This window comes from Symphalangus syndactylus, chromosome 22 (genome assembly GCF_028878055.3).
Source record: "Symphalangus syndactylus isolate Jambi chromosome 22, NHGRI_mSymSyn1-v2.1_pri, whole genome shotgun sequence".
In the NCBI taxonomy this organism is placed as follows: Eukaryota; Metazoa; Chordata; class Mammalia; order Primates; family Hylobatidae; genus Symphalangus; species Symphalangus syndactylus.
The window spans coordinates 74,521,143-74,538,961 of record NC_072444.2 but is presented as its reverse complement, the minus strand read 5'-3'; the positions used below and the strand labels follow the sequence as shown (position 1 = coordinate 74,538,961).

General features: G+C 50.6%; 1 protein-coding gene across 2 annotated transcripts in view; it reads right to left on the bottom strand.

The window, feature by feature from the left end:
* The window catches only part of SNX8 (sorting nexin 8), a 55,475-nt gene extending 40,728 nt beyond the window's left edge, over positions 1-14,747 (bottom strand). Inside the window, exon 1 of one of the 2 annotated variants that reach the window (XM_055262351.2) lies at positions 14,616-14,747. In XM_055262351.2, the coding sequence (XP_055118326.1) occupies positions 14,616-14,709 (94 nt within the window). In that variant the 5' untranslated portion in view covers positions 14,710-14,747. Of the gene's footprint in view, positions 1-401; positions 743-14,615 lie in introns of those variants that run through there. The other variant, XM_063631063.1, reaches the window with a different exon arrangement.
* Between the last annotated feature and the right edge of the window lie 3,072 nt (positions 14,748-17,819).

Sequence of the window (17,819 nt, the reverse complement as noted above, 5' to 3'; positions counted from 1 at the left end):
GAACCCCCCACACACACATGCACATACCCACACACACCCACACACAAGCAGGACATGGGAGATGCAAGAGACCAGACCACAAAGGGGGAAAAAAAATCACTGGTTCCACGTCACAAAACTGAAGTGTGGTGCTGGAAATACTCACCGCTCAGATGATTTCATCTGACTCAAATCAGAGTCAAGGGACAAGCGGAGCCAGCCAAGGACATCAGAGCCATCCGTCCCACCAATCCCCGGGAACCCCCTTCTGAAAGGGCCCATTCGACTTCAGCTCATTCCTCAAAACACCTCTCGGGTCTCTCATTTCGGGAATGTTTATCCGAGGGGAGGCCCAGCGATTTGTTCCGGAGTTAAAAAGGAATACTATTTTAGCAAATTGGGGGAACCCTGGAATAACTTACCAAGTAGGAGTTTGGAGTTCCAAAAAGAGTCCTTGTCTCTGTTTAACTAAATGCCACCCATGCCTGGTTTCTTGCTTTTTCTTTTTTAACCCTCCTCTTGGCTGTGGTTGGTTCAGTCTGAAAGTGACTCCAGTTTTTTCTAGGGTCTCCTGACATGAAAGTGAAAATATTCCAAAATATCCGACGGGGCTAAGTCTGTCCTGATCCTCACAGAGGCCAAATGGAGTAGAACCTTCATTGGCCACCAAATTAGGTCCCTCCAAGAAAATTCCAAGCAGTCAGCCGGCATGATGAGCCAAGTGAGATACAATTAAATCCATTTCAGCAAACTTTGATTGATCTATGGCAAGCATAGCAAGGAAGAAGGCGCACTTCCTTCTCCCGGCTGCCTTAAGGGTAGACAACCAGGAACGCAATTAATCAACCAGAAAATGTAATGCCTCAGAAGTCAGCAAGAACAAATTAGGAAGTGTGAAAAATGTCACAGGAAGAGAAATATTTAGTCAGTTTTTCCCCCACGGCTAAATTTGCACTGAACATGAAGACCTAGTTTTCCATGCACAGAAGGCTGGACTCTCATCTGGTGTCTTACAGACCCCAAAACTCCAAGATCGGTTAACCAGGATGCTCAGATTATCTTAATGCGTTTAAGGGAACTCAGCCTCAAAAAATTCAAGAAGTGATTTGTTTTTTCAGAGCTGACAATCCAAGGAGATTTTACGTTCAATTCAACTGGAAACAAACTGTCTACGCCCAGTTGTCCAGAATGAACTAAATATTTTCAGTAGACACGTTGCAAAGCTTTCTCTCTTTTTTTTGGAAACAGAGTCTTGCTCTGTTGTTACCTAGGCTGGAATGCAGTGGCACGATCTTAGCTCACTGTAGCTTCAGTCTCCTGGGTTCAAGCAATCCTCCTGCCTCAGCCTCCCAAGTAACTGGAACTACAGACGCGTACCACCATGCCTGGCTAATTTTTTCATTTTTTTTGTAGAGAAAAGGTCTCGCTATGATGCCCAGGCTGGTCTTTTTTTTTTTTTTTTTTTAAGACCGAGTTTCGTTCTTGTCACCCAGGCTGGAGTGCAGTGGTGCAATCCTGGCTCACTGCAAACTCCACCTCCTGGGTTCAGATGATTTTCCTGCCTCAGCCTCCTGAGTAGCTGGGATTACAGGCACATGCCACCACGCCCGGCTAATTTTTATATTTTTAGTAGAGACGGGGTTTCACCATGTTGGCCAGGCTGGTCTCGAACTCCTAACCTCAAGTGATCTGTCTACCTTGGCCTCCCAAAGTGCTGAGATTACAGGCGTGAGCCACTGTGCCCAGCCCCTGTTGTGGAGCTTAAACCCAACCTCGAACGAGACAAGTAACTATTCTCCCACAAAATAACTTCAACACTCACAACAGGCATTCTGAATTTACATGCTCTTTCATTACCTCCTGTTTCCTAACTTTAAAGTACATTCCTGTTCTGAAAAGATAAAAAGGACCTAGCACAATTATCTAGGGTGTTATTTATGAGAAAGGTCTGTGCAACTATCTCCCTCCAAGGAAAACTATCTGAAGAGGGAAAGCTCCATGCCTACAAATGGCTGCTTAACGTGGCCAGACGCAAATCCCACAGAGACCCTCACAGGCCAGGCCACACTGCCCACGTCCCAGCTGCAGCCGCACGCCTAGTGTGAATCCCAGCACCACCACCTATTGGCCATGTGCTCATGGGCATATGAATACAAGGCAGGCCAGCCCCCGAATTCAGGCTTAGCCCAGAGGCTTCTAGGCTTTGTCTAGGAAGGAATTCAAGGCTGAGCCGATGGTGTTAGCAACTTTTATTGAAGCAGCCCCCCCACGCACAGCAGCAGCAGAGGTCCTGCTCCTTGCAGAGCAGAACCACCCCCTTACCAGGGCACCCAGAGCAGCAACTTAGAGGCAGTGTTGCACTCATATTTATACCTACTTTTAATTACATGCAAATAAGGGGTGATTTATGCAGAAATTTCTAGAATGGCGGTGGTAAATTTCGGGTTGTCCAGTCACTGTCATGGAAAAGGGCATCCACGTGTTGCCATGGTGATGGTAAACTGACATGGCCCGCTGGCGGGCGGGTCTTATGGGAAGGTGCTTCTGCCCTGGACCTATTTCAGCTAGTTCTCAATTTGGACCGCTATCCAGGCCCTGCCTCCAGCGTTGAGTTCTGTCTCCTAACTCATTACCAAACCTCTGTGTGCCTCAGTTTCCTCATCTCTAAAGTGAGGCTAGGACTATCTACTTCTCAGCTTGTTAGTTCACACACAGACCCCAAGGAGAATGCAGAGCACATTGTCCAGGCTCTCAAAGAGTTGGGGATTGGCCAGGCGCGGTGGCTCACGCCTGTAATCCCAGCACTTTGGGAGGCCAAGGCGGGTGGATCACAAGGTCAAGAAATCGAGACCATCCTGGCTAACACGGTGAAACCCCATCTCTACTAAAAAAATACAAAAAAATTAGCCAGGCGTGATGGCGGGCACCTGTAGTCCCAGCTACTCGGGAGGCTGAGGCAAGAGAATGGCATGAATCCAGGAGGCAGAGCTTGCAGTGAGCTGAGATTGTGCCACTGCACTCCAGCCTGGGCGACAGAGCGAGACTGCACCTCAGGAAAAAAAAAAAAAAGAGTTTGGGATCAGTGGGACTCATTCTCCCACCCCTGCTGTGTGCAAAGAAGGACTGACTACATATAAATCCATCTCCCCGGCCAGGCACGGCAGCTCATGCCTATAATCCCAGCACTTTGGGAGGCCGAGGCGGGCAGATCACGAGGTCAGGAGATCGAGACCATCCTGGCTAACACGGTGAAACCCCATCTCTACTAAAAATACAAAAAAAATTAGCCGGGCATGGTGGCGGGCGCCTGTAGTCCCAGCTACTTGGGAGGCTGTGGCAGAAGAGTGGCGTGAACCTGGGAGGCGGAGCTTGCAGTGAGCGGAGATTGCACCACTGCACTCCAGGCTGGGTAACAGAGCGAGACTCCATCTCAAAAAAAAAAAATTCCATCTCCCCAAGGACAGGGGCAGATGGGAATATGGTCCCCTCACTGAGTAGCCCACCTTGGAGGGAAGCACGCCCATTTGCACGTAACACAGGGTCACTTTAAACTTCGCAGAAGCTTCCAGGACTGTCCCTCCTTTCCGATCTGGCCAAGGAAGGAAGGTTAACCGTGCACGTGCCGTCCTGAGATAGGAAACTGCACACACAGAGACACTCCCCAGACTCTGAAAAGCTGAAAATGCAATTTCAAATCTCCTTTTGGTGCAAAACACCGGCACTAACTGGCTGGTTCTTGAAAGACAGGTCCACCCCCAGCCTGGACTGGTATTTCTCAGGAGCTGGGAGGCGAAATTTCGGTTCTGAAGATAATTAACTGTGCCCAGTCATGAATATCATCTGACTCTCCTTGACAGCTTCGGCCAGAGAGATGCTTTTGGTTTTTGGCTGAGAATGAGGTTCCCAGACAAGCCTTGCTGTTCCTGCAGACGCCGGAGGGTCTGGGTGCTCCTTCCTGCTGTGCTGCCAGGGGCCACCGAAACAGCCGGACTCAACAGAGCACCGGGCTGAGCCAGCAGCACTCAGGCCTCAGAAACGGCTGGAGGCAGGGGAGCTCTTCTGCTGATCAACTGCAGTGCCCTCTGTTATGAGCGGACACTGAGTCAAGAAAACGGATTTCACCCTAAAGGCACCTCCCTCTGGGTAAATCCAACAGGACTTGGGGCATGAATACTAATGCAGATAGTCCTACAAAATTATCTTAGGAACCTCAGGTTTTCCCCCAACATTTTGTATTTTTGTTTGTTTGTTTGTTTTTGAGATAAAGTCTTGCTCTGTTGCCCAGGCTTGAGTGCAGTGGTGCAATTGCGGCTCACTGCAACCTCCGCCTCCCGGGTTCAAATGATTCTCCTGTCTCAGCCTCCCAAGTAGCTGGGATTACAGGCGCCCACCACCACGCCTGGCTAATTTTTGTATTTTTAGTAGAGACGGGGGTTTCACCATGTTGGCCAGGCTGGTCTCGAACTCCTGACCTCAGGTGATCCGCCTGCCTCGGCCTCCCTAAGTGCTGGGATTACAGGCATGAGCCACCATGCCCGGCCTGTATTGTATTATTTTGTATTATTAAATACTTTACACATGCACAGAAAGGACTATAAAACTTCTATGAACACTTGAACAAAATTATATATTAAACACGTGTAACCACCATCCAGGCCAAGAATTAAAGACAGCCAGACTAGGCGCGGTGGCTCACACCAGTAATCCCAGCACTTTGGGAGGCCGAGGCAGGAGGACTGATTGAACCCAGGAGTTCAAGACCAGCCTCAGCAACATAGTGAGTCCCTGTCTCTACAAAACAAAAAATAAAGACAGCGGCACCCTGGAAACGCTCCTTCTGTTGCATCCCTGACAGATCTGGGTGCCTTCCTCCCACCAGAGGGAACTACCAGCCTAACTGGTATGGCATCTTCCTCACTTTTCATTCAGTCTTATCCCCCATGTGAGCACCCTACACAACAGAGTCTATTTCTGCATGCTCTTGAGCTTCACCTAAACTGTCACCCAGGCTGGAGTCCAGGGGCGCGACCTCGGCTCACTGCAATTTCTGCCTCCTGGGTTCAATGGATTCTCCTGCCTCAGCCTCCTGAGTAGCTGGGATTACAGGCACCTGCCACCACACCCAGCTAATTTTTGTAGTTCCTGGTAGAGACAGGGTTTCATCACGGTGCCCAGGCTGGTCTCAAACTCCTGAGCTCAAGTGATCTGCCCGCCTTAAGCACCCAAAGTGTTGGGATTACAGGCGTGAGCCACCGTGCCCAGCCTGACAATTTCTTTTAATCTAATTTTTTTTTTTTTACATAGGGTCTCACTCTGTCACCCAGGCTGCAGTGCAGTGATGCAATCATAGCTTACTGCAGCCTTGAACTCCTGGGCTCAAGTGGTCCTTCCATCTGAGGTGCCCAACTAGGTGGAAGTACCAGCACATGCCATCATGCCTAGTTAATTTTTTTAATCTTTTCGAGGTCTTGCTATGTCACCCAGGCTGGTCTCAAACCCTTGGCCTCGAGCGATCCTCCCACCTTGGCCTCCCAAAGCATTGGGATTACAGGCACAAGCCACTGCGCCCAACCCAGGACAAGTCATGTTTTTGTTTGTTTTTTGTTTTTTGTTTTTGAGACAGAGTCTTGTTCTGTCGCCCAGGCTGGAGTGTAGTGGCGCGATCTCGGGTCACTGCAACCTCGGGCAATTCTCTTGCCTCAGCCTCCTGAGTAGCTGGGATTACAGGTGCATGCCACCATGCCCAGCTAATTTTTGTATTTTTTTAGTACAGACAGGGTTTCACCATGTTGGCCAGGCTGGTTTCAAACTCTTGAACTGGTAATCCACCCACCTCGGCCTCCCAAAATGCTGGGATTACAGGTGTGAGCCACCGTGCCCAGCCTCCGGGACAAGTTTTAATATGGATTCCATTTAACGAATCATTTTCTGGAAAACATGTGGCAAGAATATCTTTAACTGAAATTTTTTTAACTGAAATTTTATCATATTAGCACTTTCGAAGCACAAATTTTATATTCCTTAATGCGCTATTATACAGACATTAGGTAGAAAATTATGAAAACTAGCAGTGTAGAAAAATGTCAAGTGAAAGGAACTATAAAGATGCATATTCACTATGATGATAACTACATAAAAAGCAATGCACAGGAAAAAAGGAAATATATTAAAACGCAACGGCTGCTAAAAGGGGTGGAACTACAGGTGATTTGTCTATAAAATTTTTGCACTTGTGGTTATATCACTTGTATAACAAAATTTTGTGAAAGCACCAATTCACACAACAATAGCGTGTTACTGGGTCTGATTACAACTCACTCATCAGGCTCCTGGTGGATACCCGCACAAATCAGGTTTTGGAAGGTTCCTGGAAAATAACATAACTGGGCTTCCTGAAAGATACTACCTAACCTGACTTTCTCCAGCCCCTACGGTACTTCCTGGGGTTAATCAAACTTTGTGTAATTTCACTTCAAATTTCCATAACACACAAACTGCAAAATGCTTACAGGGAGCTAAAGAGACCCCCATTAAAACTCCTGCTACACACAACAGAAACAGCAAAGTGCCTCCTACGACCCGGTCAACAGAAAACAGCAGGAAGGGTAGACCAGATTCTCCCGGAGCTGAACACACGCTCCGCCTCAGTCCTCCCAAAATGGACCCTATCCGACATTTTAATGCCAATATTTTCCCAAAAACACTTCTCACAAAGCACTTCTGCCCCTTAAGTCTGGTTATGTGATTTTTTTTTTTTTTTTTTTTTTTTTTGGTGATTCTATAGTAGAAATATGCAGATCGTGGGGGCACTCCAGTTTCTCAGAGGGTGACAATGGGCCAGGTGCAGTGGCTCACGCCTGTAATCCCAGCACTTTGGGAAGCCGAGGCTGGGGGATCACTGAGGTTCCAAGTTCGAGACCAGCCTGGCCAACATGGTGAAACCCCATCTCTACTAAAAATACAAAAAGTAGCCAGGTGTGGTGGTGGACACGTGTAATCCCAGCTACTCGGGAGGCTGAGGCAGGAGACTCGCTTGAACCCGGGAGGCGGAGGGTGCAGTGTGCCGAGATCGCACCATTGCACTCCAGCCTGGTCAATAAGAGCAAAAACTTTGTCTCCAAAGAAAAGGTGACATTGACAACGCTGGTGACCGACAGCCAGGCTCTCCATGCGCTCTCGGGCTCCGTGCCTCCTACCTGCAGCCTCCAAGCTTCTAATCACCACATGGCTCCTCTCAGACACAGCAGGTCCAGTGAAACCACCCACATCCAGCCAGCACCACCATCACCCCCGGTCTCTTCCCACCACCCCGGCAAACAGGATGGGCAAACATCTCTTTTTGTGATGCGTTTTTCTCAGGAAAGACAAAATAATACCAAAACAGAATTCCCCTACGCGGAACACATCACTTTCTTGCTAACCACAAATTCTGGCAAAATCTGTTCCACATAACAGTGATTCAGTTAGTTCCTCTTTCTTCAAATTGACACGTTTTACCTTGCAAATCGTATATTTGTGTGTGTGTGTGTGTGTGTGTGAGTGAGTGAGAGAGAGAGAAAGAGAGAGAGAGGATGAGCAAGTTTAAAGACCAGTAACAAAACATATTTGCAGTGTTGTCGTCTTATCACATAAGAAATGTGATAATATAAAAATTTATAAAAATGTAATTATATTCAAATATTTGAGACTCTGCTACATAGCAGATAGTATTCTAGATACTGTGGTTAAAGAAAAATAGGTTTGTTTTCTGGAGAGAGCCAGAATAAAAAAAAGAAAAAAGTAACAAAACTATATAAACAAAATAAACTTGTAAAGAAAATAAAAATAAGTTTGCTCATCAGGAGTTTACTACCAAAATGTGTGTCATGGCCAGTCACGGTGGCTCACACCTGTAATCCCAGCACTTTGGGAGGCTGCAGAGGGCGGATCACCTGAAGTCAGGAGTTCAAGACCAGCCTGGTCAACATGGTAAAACCCCGACTCTACTAAAAATACAAAAAGTAGCTGGACGTGGTGGCACACGCCTGTAATCCCAACTACGGGGGAGGCTGAGGCAGGAGTCACTTGAACCCAGGAGATGGAGGTTGCAGTGAGGCTAGATGGCACCACTGCACTTCAGCCTGGGCAACAGAGTGAGACTCTGTCTCAAAAAAAAAAAAAAAAAAAAGTGTCATGGAAGGGATTGAAATGGGGCAGAAGATTTTGTCCCTAATGCAAACAATACTGTGAGGCATAATTTAATCACCATAAAATAAACAAATCTTTTTTTTTTTTTTTTTTTTTTGAGCTGGAGTCTTGCTCTGTCAACCAGGCTGCAGTGGCGCCATCTCGGCTCACTACAATCTTTGCTTCCCAGGTTAACGCAATTCTCCCACCTCAGCCTCCCGAGTAGCTGGGATTACGGGCACTCGCCATCATGCCCAGCTAATTATTGGATTTTTGTACAGATGGGGTTTCACTATGTTGGCCAGGCTAGCCTTGAATTCCTGACCTCAGGTGATTCGCCCACCTCAGCCTCCCAAAGTGCTGGGATTACAGGCATGAACCACCAGGCCCAGACACAAATCTTTTTTTTAAATAGGGATGGGGCCTCACTCTATTGCCCAGGCTGGCCTCAAACTCCTGGCCCGAAGTGATCCTCCTGCCTTAACCTCCCAAAGTGTTAGGATTACAGGCGTGAGACACCACACCCTGCTCAAAATGTATAAATAGGCCCAGTGGGGTGGCTCACGCCTGTAATCCCAGCACTTTGGGAGGCCAAAGCAAGTGGATCACATGAGGTCAGGAGTTTGAGATCATCATTCCTGGCCAACATGGCGAAACTTTGTCTCTACTAAAAATACAAAAATTAGCCAGGTATGGTGGCACATGCCTATAATCCTAGCTACTGGGGAGGCTGAGGCACAAGAATCACTAGAACCAGCCGGGCGTGGTGGCTCACGCCTGTAATCCCAGCACTTTGGGAGGCCAAGGCAGGCAGATCACCTGAGGTTGGGAGTTCGAGACCAGCCTGACCAACATGGAGAAACCCATCTCTACTAAAAATGCAAAATTAGCCGGGTGTGGTGGCGCATGCCTGTAATCCCAGCTACTCGGGAGGCTGAGGCAAGAGAATTGCTTGCACCCGGGAGGAGGAGGGTGCGGTGAGCCGAGATGGCGCCATTGCACTCCAGCCTGGGGAACAAGAGCAAGACTCCGTCTCAAAAAAAAAAAGTATATACCTTAAGTGACAGCGCAATGAATTTTGACCAACGTATTCACACAGTGAACAGACCTGACATGAGCGAGCAGCTGCAGGTAAGGGCTGGTGGGAGCCCAGGGTGCATGGAAGTCGCCCAGGCAAGAGGGGAAGGCTGGGGGCGGGGGTGAAGGAGCCCCGAGGGTCAACAAAGGCCCTGGACCTGCCTCAATGACACTCAAGGAGTCATCGCCAGGTCAACGCAGACAGACAGTGCGGAGCTTCCAAACCGAATGGGATGTATGGAATGCCATGGGATGAGCCGCAAGTGAAGCCTGACTCGCCCTCGTTCTAAAGAGTCAATGCAGGGCCGCAGGACCGTACACAGCAGAGCCAGGATACGCCGTGGCCATCTGTACGTGTTTCTATCCATGTATTAATCAATCCCGAGAAATCAGGTTGGACGACCAAGCACACTTACCCCACTCACTGCCGTTACTCGATGTCACAATCATTGAGCTTCATGACCTAAGAACAGGCCCTGAAAAAAACCCTTATCCTGCATAGTCAGAGAACAGAATGTTCCGGTCAATCAGATATTTTGACAGGAATAGTTTCAATAGAAAATCCAGCCAGGCTCGGAGCCTCATGCCTGAAATCCCAGCACTTTGGGAGGCCCACGTGGGAGGATTGCTTGAGGCCAGGAGTTCCATACCAGCCTGGGCAACACAGCCAGACTGTCTCTACAAAAAATTTTAAAAATTGGCCAGGCGTGGCCAGGCGCAGTGGCTCACGCCTGTAATCTCAGCACTTTGGGAGGCCGCGGCGGGCGGATCACGAGGTCAGGAGATCAAGACCAACCTGGCTAACACGGTGAAATGCCATCTCTACTAAAAATACAAAAAATTAGTCCGGTGTGGTGGCGGACACCTGTAGTCCCAGATATTCAGGAGGCTGAGGCAGAAGAATGGCGTCAACCCAGGAGGTGGAGCTTGCAGTGAGCTGAGATTGCACCACTGCACTCCAGCCTGGGCGACGGAGCGAGACTCCATCTCAAAAAAAAAAAAAAAAAAACTAGCCAGGCTTAATGGTGCATGTCTGTAGATCCAGCTACCCAGGAGGCTGAAGCAGGAGGAACACTTTAGCCCAAGAGTTTGAGGTTGCAGTGTTCAGTGCCATGACACTCCAGCCTAAGCAACAGAGTAAGACAGGGTCTTACTCTTTTTTTGTTGTTGTCTCAAAAAAAAAAAAAGGAGATGAGGCTGGGTGCCGGGCGCAGCGGCTCACACCTGCAATCCCAGCACTTTGGGAGGCCAAGGTGCGTGGATCACCTGAGGCCAGGAGGTCGAGACCAGGCCTGGCCAATATGGCAAAACCACGTCTCTACCAAAAATAGAAGCTACCAAATATACAAAATACCAAAAATACAAAAATTTGCCAGATGTGATGGCACACGCCTGTAATCCCCGCCACTCGGGAGGCTGAGGCAAGAGAATCACTTGAACCTGGGAGGCAGAGGCTGCAGTGAACCAAGATCATGCCACTGCACACCAGCCTGGGCAAAAGAGCAAAACTTCGTCTTAAAAAAATAAATAAATAAAAATAAAAGAAATAAAAGAAAAAGAAAGCTAGAAAATATACTACGCTAGGGAAACATGAGCACAATTATAGAAGGAAGTATATATTTCCTGAGTACACATATGAATAAAATACGAAAACAGAACTAAAAGGGTCCATCCCAAACTGAGAACAATGGTCACCTCTAAGGTACAGACAGGAGATGATGGCAATTAGGGTGGGACTTCACTTAATCTACAATGTTCTATTCTTTTTTAAAGAAAATACATTTGTCCATGTATGGCATAACCGAAAATTAAGTTTTTATAAAGGGGGTTGCCCTACAGAGCATTCACAGCTTAAGCTTCAAAGAATTCAAATAGAATGAGACTCTTAATGCGGAAAGTACAACAAGCACATTTTTTTCTGGCAACACCGAAGATGCAGGAGATTTCACAGTTCCCACATGAATACCACCAGTGGGCTCTGGCTGTGGCCAAAACTCCAGAGAAGAGGCAATTCATGGCCGGGCGCGGTGGCTCACGCTTGTAATCCCAGCACTTTGGGAGGCCGAGGCGGGCGGATCATGAGGTCAGGAGATCGAGACCACGGTGAAACCCCGTCTCTACTAAAAATACAAAAAATTAGCCGGGCGTGGTGGCGGGCGCCTGTAGTCCCAGCTACTCGGAGAGGCTGAGGCAGGAGAATGGCGTGAACCCAGGAGGCGGAGCTTGCAGTGAGCCGAGATTGCGCCACTGCACTCCAGCCTGGGCGACAGAGCGAGACTCCGTCTCGGAAAAAAAAAAAAAAAAAGAAGAGGCAATTCACTGTATACCCATAAGGCACAACCACTCCTTCAAACCAACCTTAGTGAACGTGTAAGTCACACACATAGTCTCCGGACAATATTCAAAGACTTAACTTTTTTCTTTGCTGTTTTTGTTTTCTTTTTTAAAAAATTTGAGACGGGATTTCGCCATGTTGCCCAGGCTGGTCTCTAGCGCCTGGGCTCAGGCAATCCTCCCTCCTCAGCCTCCCCAAATGCTGTGATTTCAGACGTGAGCCACGGTGCTTGGTCTCAAGGCTGAGGTTTTCTGACTCCAGCCCACCCAATCAGGGTCCCCACCAACACACATTCCCTTGACATTGCCCACTTTGGGCAAATTACTTACCTCTGGATTTTAGTTTTCTCAATGTGAAAAGACCTGCTAGGCCAGGCGCTGTGGCTCACGCCTGTAATCCCAGCACTTTGGGAGGCCGAGGCGGCTGGATCATGAGGTCAGGAGATCGAGACCATCCTGGCCAACATGGTGAAACCCCGTCTTTACTAAAAATACCAAAAATTAGCCGGGTATGGTGGCAGGCGCCTGTAGTCCCAGCTACTCGGGAGGCTGAGGCAGGAGAATGGTGTGAACCTGGGAGGCGGAGCTTGCAGTGAGCGGACATCCAGCCACTGCACTCCAGCCTGGGTGACAGAGCGAGACTCCATCTCAAAAAAAAAAAAAAAAAAAAAAAGACCTGCTATACCACTTCGTCCACCTGCCAGGATGACCAACTTTCAAACAGAAGGACAGGCTACGTCCCAAGAGTCTATGAGCCCCACTTTCAGACTTGCCTGGTTACAGGAGAGGGCACTGTGAAGCACTACCTTGTCCCAGCAACCCCAATCTGTGGATCCCATTAGCACTCCTGATAAAATCACCACTGCCCCCAGAAAAAGCCAACTACCTACAGGAATTCCAGGCCACATCAAAGGGAGGGCGGTCTCCCAGAGACACAGCTCCCTCAGGCGTACAGAGGTCAGACTATCTCTAAATCACACCGTTATGGTAGCCTCTGGAGTCTACTTCTGTGAGGCCTGAAGCAAGGCCCCTACACCTGCACAGTCCCCTACACACAGTCCCCTACACCTGCAGAGGACCCCTGAACCACCACCCCTCCAGCAACGCCAAATTGCTTTACAAGCAGAGGTAGCAGCAGCATTCCCATCCAATCACAGCCTACGTGTACCCAAGTGACCCCTCGGAAAGGGTCCCGCCTGGGACCCACGCTGGCCTCCAACATGTGACTTCATGGACACAATGTTCTAACTAGCGAGAACTATCACATGCCTCCCCTTACACTGATACAAGGGAAAGGAAAAAATAACTGAAGACCCATTCTGGAAGGACCTTCTTTCCAGACACAGCGTCTTCACATCGAGGATGCCCACCAAATGCAACAATCCCTCCCCTGCTCCCCGCTGCCGTTTCTCGCTGACGAAGAAACTGTCTACCAACCCTCCAGAGCTCACTTCAGTCATCACCTCCTCAGCGACACCTTGCCAGACCTCCCCACAAGGGGATCCCCAACCTTGTGCCCCCCACCAAGAAGAAACTCACACCAACACCCACCTACATCTCTTCTCTGGCAGCTAGGATGACAGGAAGGAACATCCAGAAATAAGGGGCACCCTTCTGAATTCCTTCTAATGTTTAGCCTCATTTTTTTTTTTTTTTTTTTGAGGCGGAGTCTCGCTCTGCCGCCCAGGCTGGAGTGCAATGGCGCTATCTTGGCTCACTGCAAGCTCCGCCTCCCGGGTTCACGCCATCCTCCTGCCTCAGCCTCCCGAGTAGCCAGGACTACACGCGCCCACCACTGCGCCCGGCTAATTTTGTTTGTATTTTTAGTAGAGACGGGGTTTCACCGTGTTAGCCAGGATGGTCTCGATCTCCTGACCTCGTGATCCGCCCGCCTCGGCCTCCCAAAGTGCTGGGATTACAGGCGTGAGCCACCGCGCCCAGCCATGTTTAGCCTCATTAACCCAAATCCCTTAAAGAGAAATACAAGAGGCCGGGCGCGGTGGCTCACGCCTGTAATCCGAGCACTCTGGGAAGCCGAGGTGGTTGGATCACCTGAGGTCAGGAGTTCGAGACCAGCCTGGCCAACATGGTGAAACCCCATCTCTACTAAAAATACAAAAATTAGCCGAGCGTCGTGGTGGGTGCCTGTAATCCCAGCTACTCAGGAGGCTGAGGCGGGAGAATCGCTTGAACCTGGGAGGCGGAGGTTGCGGTGAGCCAAGATCGCACCATTGCACTCCAGCCTGAGTGACAGTGAGAATCTGTCTCAAAAAAAAAAAAAGAAAAGAAAAGAGAGAGAGAAAAAAAAATACAGGCCAGGCACGGTGGCTCATGCCTGTACTCCCAGCACTTTGGGAGGCCAAGGCAGGACGACCGCTTGAGGCCAGAGGCTCCAGACCAGCCTGGACAACATAGCAAGATCCCATCTCTACAAAAATAAAAAAAATCGGGCGTGACTGCACGCGCCCGTAGTCCCAGCACTTTGGGAGGCTAAGGCGGGAGGATCACTTGAAAGAGAGAGAAATAACAGCTACACATCTATAGATTCGGTTCACAGATGAGAAAACAGAGGTCCTGAGAGGTGAAATTACTGGCCCAAGACCACACAACTGACAAGAGCTTGGGAGAGACGACGTGGCTGGGAAAGGCGCCCAAGTCCCGAGAAGTGGCCCCCAGGGCCATGGCTCGGCGTGACCGGACAGGGCAGAAGAGCAGGGCACCAGGAACAGGGCGAAGAGGAAACTGTCCCCAAGGACGCCTCTGAGAGCCCCGGGAAAGCGCCTCGGAACGCGGCCAGCTGTAACCTGGACAGGGCTCTCCCGGCGCAGGAGAGCAGGGGACCCCGAGGGACGGAGGCGCGAAAGAGCACGGGGACCCCCAAAGGACAGGCGCGCGGGAGGGCAGGGGGACCCCCGAGGAACTGGGGCGCGGGGCCGAACGCGGGGCGCGGGGGCAGGAAATGAGTTGGGGACCGAGCGCGGCGGCTGAGCCCCGTACGCCGAGGGTGGTCGGGCCGCGCGCCCAGGGCAGGTGGGGACTACCGCCGCCCCACGCCCTACCTGCCGCCGGGGGATCCGCCTCCTCGTCAGCCTCCGCCTCAGCTGCCGCCCCGACCGCAGCCGCGGGCAGCGGGTCCATCGCGCGGCCAGTCATGTGAGCCCGCGCTCCCACGTGACTTCCTCCCGCGCCACCCGGCCGCGCCGCGCCTGCGCCCCGCCCACACCCCGCCTGGTCACGCCCCCTCCCCGGCGCGACACGCCCACAGCCCGCCCCTGCTGGGCCCGCCACGCTCCTCGCCCGGCGTCGCCACGCCTACAACCCGCCTAGCCACGCCCACATGCCCCTCCCAGTCCACGTGGACACGGAGCCGGCTGGCGGCGCACCTTACCTCCTCCTCAGGTTGGACCTCCGGGCTCGCAGGTGCACTGCCTCAGGCGCAAGCCGGCACCCACTGCACCCTCGTTCACTCCCATCTCTTCTCGCCCAGTCACGCCCTTGTTCGCTCATTCACCGGTTACACTGGGGTTTTCTGACTCGCACTTCCTCATTCATCTACTCACCCACTCGCTTACCCACGCACTGCATCCTGCATTCATTCATTCACCCACTCACTCACCGCATCCTGCATTCATTCATCCACTCACCCACTCACCGCATCCTACATTCATCCAGCCACTCACTCACTCACTGCATCCTGCATTCATTCATTCACCCACTCACTCACTCACCGCATCCTACATTCATCCAGCCACTCACTCACTCACTGCATCCTGCATTTATCCACCCACCCACTGGCCCACTCAGGTTTGTGGCTGCCACCAGGAGGTCAGGAAGCCCTGTGCTGGGTGCTGAGAATACAAAGATGCTTCCTGTGCATTCCTCGATCTGGAGGAGGCACAGATGGCCAGAGTGGAGCAAGTGTGCTGACTGTTCCAAAACGGGAGCAAGGCTGTGGGGCACACCGCAGAAAAGGGTAAAGGGTGAAGGGCAATCCCTTCCCTACATAGGTGAAGGGATCCCTGGATGGGTGGTACCAGAGTTAGGGCTGGAGGAATGAGGAGTTAAGCAGGAGGAGGGCACGAAGGCTCTGAGATATCAGCTGCAGATGCTGCGGTCATTCCAGGCTAAAAGTGTGGGGTTTGGCATGGAGATTGGTAGGCCTGCATCAGGAAGGGGCTTGTTTCCAAATGAAGGATCCTGGACCTTCTTTTTTTTTTTTTTTTTTTTTTTGAGACGGAGTCTCACTCTATTGCCTGGAGTGGAGGGCAGTGGCATGATCTTGGCTCATTGCAACCTCCGCTTCCCAGGTCAAGCGATTCTCCTGTCTCAGCCTCCCATGTAGCTGGTATTACAGGCGTGTGCCACCACGCCCAGCTAATTTTTGTGCTTTTAGTAGAGATGGGGTTTCACCATGTTGGCCAGGCTGGTCTCGAACTCCTGACCTCAAGTGATCCGCCCGCCTTGGCCTCCCAAAGTGCTGGGATTACAGGTGTGAGCCACCATGCCCGGCCATCCTGGACCTTCTAACACTGATGTCACACAATGTCCGGGAAGTTGATTACAGAACCAAGAGCCCAGAACCATGTCAGGTCCTAGGAAGCATCTCCTTCTCACAAGGTAGTTACTTCCTCTGGCTATAGCTGCTGGACCCTGCCTCGGTAACAGATGACTGCACCTAGGACGCCATAGGGTCCCAGCACACCAGGACCTCCATGCAAGCAGGCACACCAGTGATGCTCTCTCCACCATAACCTGGGAGGCCGAGGTTGCAGTGAGCCGAGATCGCAGTGAGCCGAGATCGAGATGGCCTTCTGCCGATGGACATGTAACAACTTTCCCAAGGCACAGTGGGACACAGCAGGATCCTGTGACCTCCCCCCATATCTGATAGCTGCTTCCTTCCTCCACCCTCGCTTCCTTCCAGCTGCTGTTGCTGCCAAATAATGTACTCAGCACTTTCCCTGATGCCACGCACACATATATACTCTGCCCACTTCCTGATCATATTTTTATTAGAGGCAGGGTCTTGCTATGTTGTCCAGGCTGGACTGTAGTGGCCCAATCATAGCTCACTATGGCCTCAAACTCCTGGCCTCAATCAGTCCTCCCACCTCAGCCTCCCAAGTAGCTGGGACTAAGGCACACGCCACTATGCCCACCTGTTTGATACACATTTTTGGTCTCAAACTAGATTATAAAATATTTACTTATTAAATTTTTAGCCAGGCGCAGTGGCTCACAACTGTAATCCCAGCACTTTGGGAGGTTGAGTCAGGAGGATCACTTGAGCCCAGGAACTCTAGACCAGCCTGGGCAACATAGTGAGACTCCATCTCTAAAAAAAAAAAAAAAAAAGCCAGGCATAATGGCACACACCTGTAGTCCCAGCTACCCTGAAGGCTGAGGCAAGAGGATTGCTTGAGCCCAGGATGTCAAGGCTGTGGTGAGCTGTGATCGCATCACTGCACTCCAGCCTGGGTGACAGAGCGAGTCTTTTCGTCTAAAAATAAAAAATAAAAATAAAATTGTTGCACTAAAAAACTGTAAATTGGCCGGGTACGGTGGCTCACGCCTGTAACCCCAGCACTTTGGGAGGCCAAGACCAGCAGATCACCTGAGTTCAGAAGTTCAAGACCAGCCTGGTCAACACAGGAAAACCCCGTCTCCAATAAAAATACAAAAATTAGCCGGGCGTTGTGGCGCATGCCTGTAATCCCAGCTACTGAGGAAGAAGCTGACGTGGGAGAACTACTTGACCCGGGGAGGCAGAGGTTGCAGTGAGCTGAGATCACACCACTGCACTCCAGCCTGGGTGACAGAGTAAGACCCTGCCTCAAAAAAATAAAATAAAAAACTGTAAATTGTGGCCAAGCATGGTGGCTCACGCCTGTAATCCCAGCACTTTGGGAGGCAGAGGCGGGCGGATCACCTGAGGTCGGGAGTTCAAGACAAGCTTGGCTAACCATGGCCAACATGGTAAAACCCCGTCTCTACTAAAAATACAAAAATTAGCTAGGTGTGGGCCGGGCGCGGTGGCTCACGCCTGTAATCCCAGCACTTTGGTAGGCCAAGGTGGGCAGATCACAAAGTCAGGAGATAGAGACCATCCTGGCTCACATGGTGAAACCCCTTCTCTACTAAAAATACAAAAAATTAGCCGGGCGTGGTGGAGGGCGCCTGTAGTCCCAGCTACTCAGGAGGCTGAGGCAGGAGAATGGCGTGAACCTGGGAGGCAGAGCTTGCAGTGAGCCGAGACTGTGCCA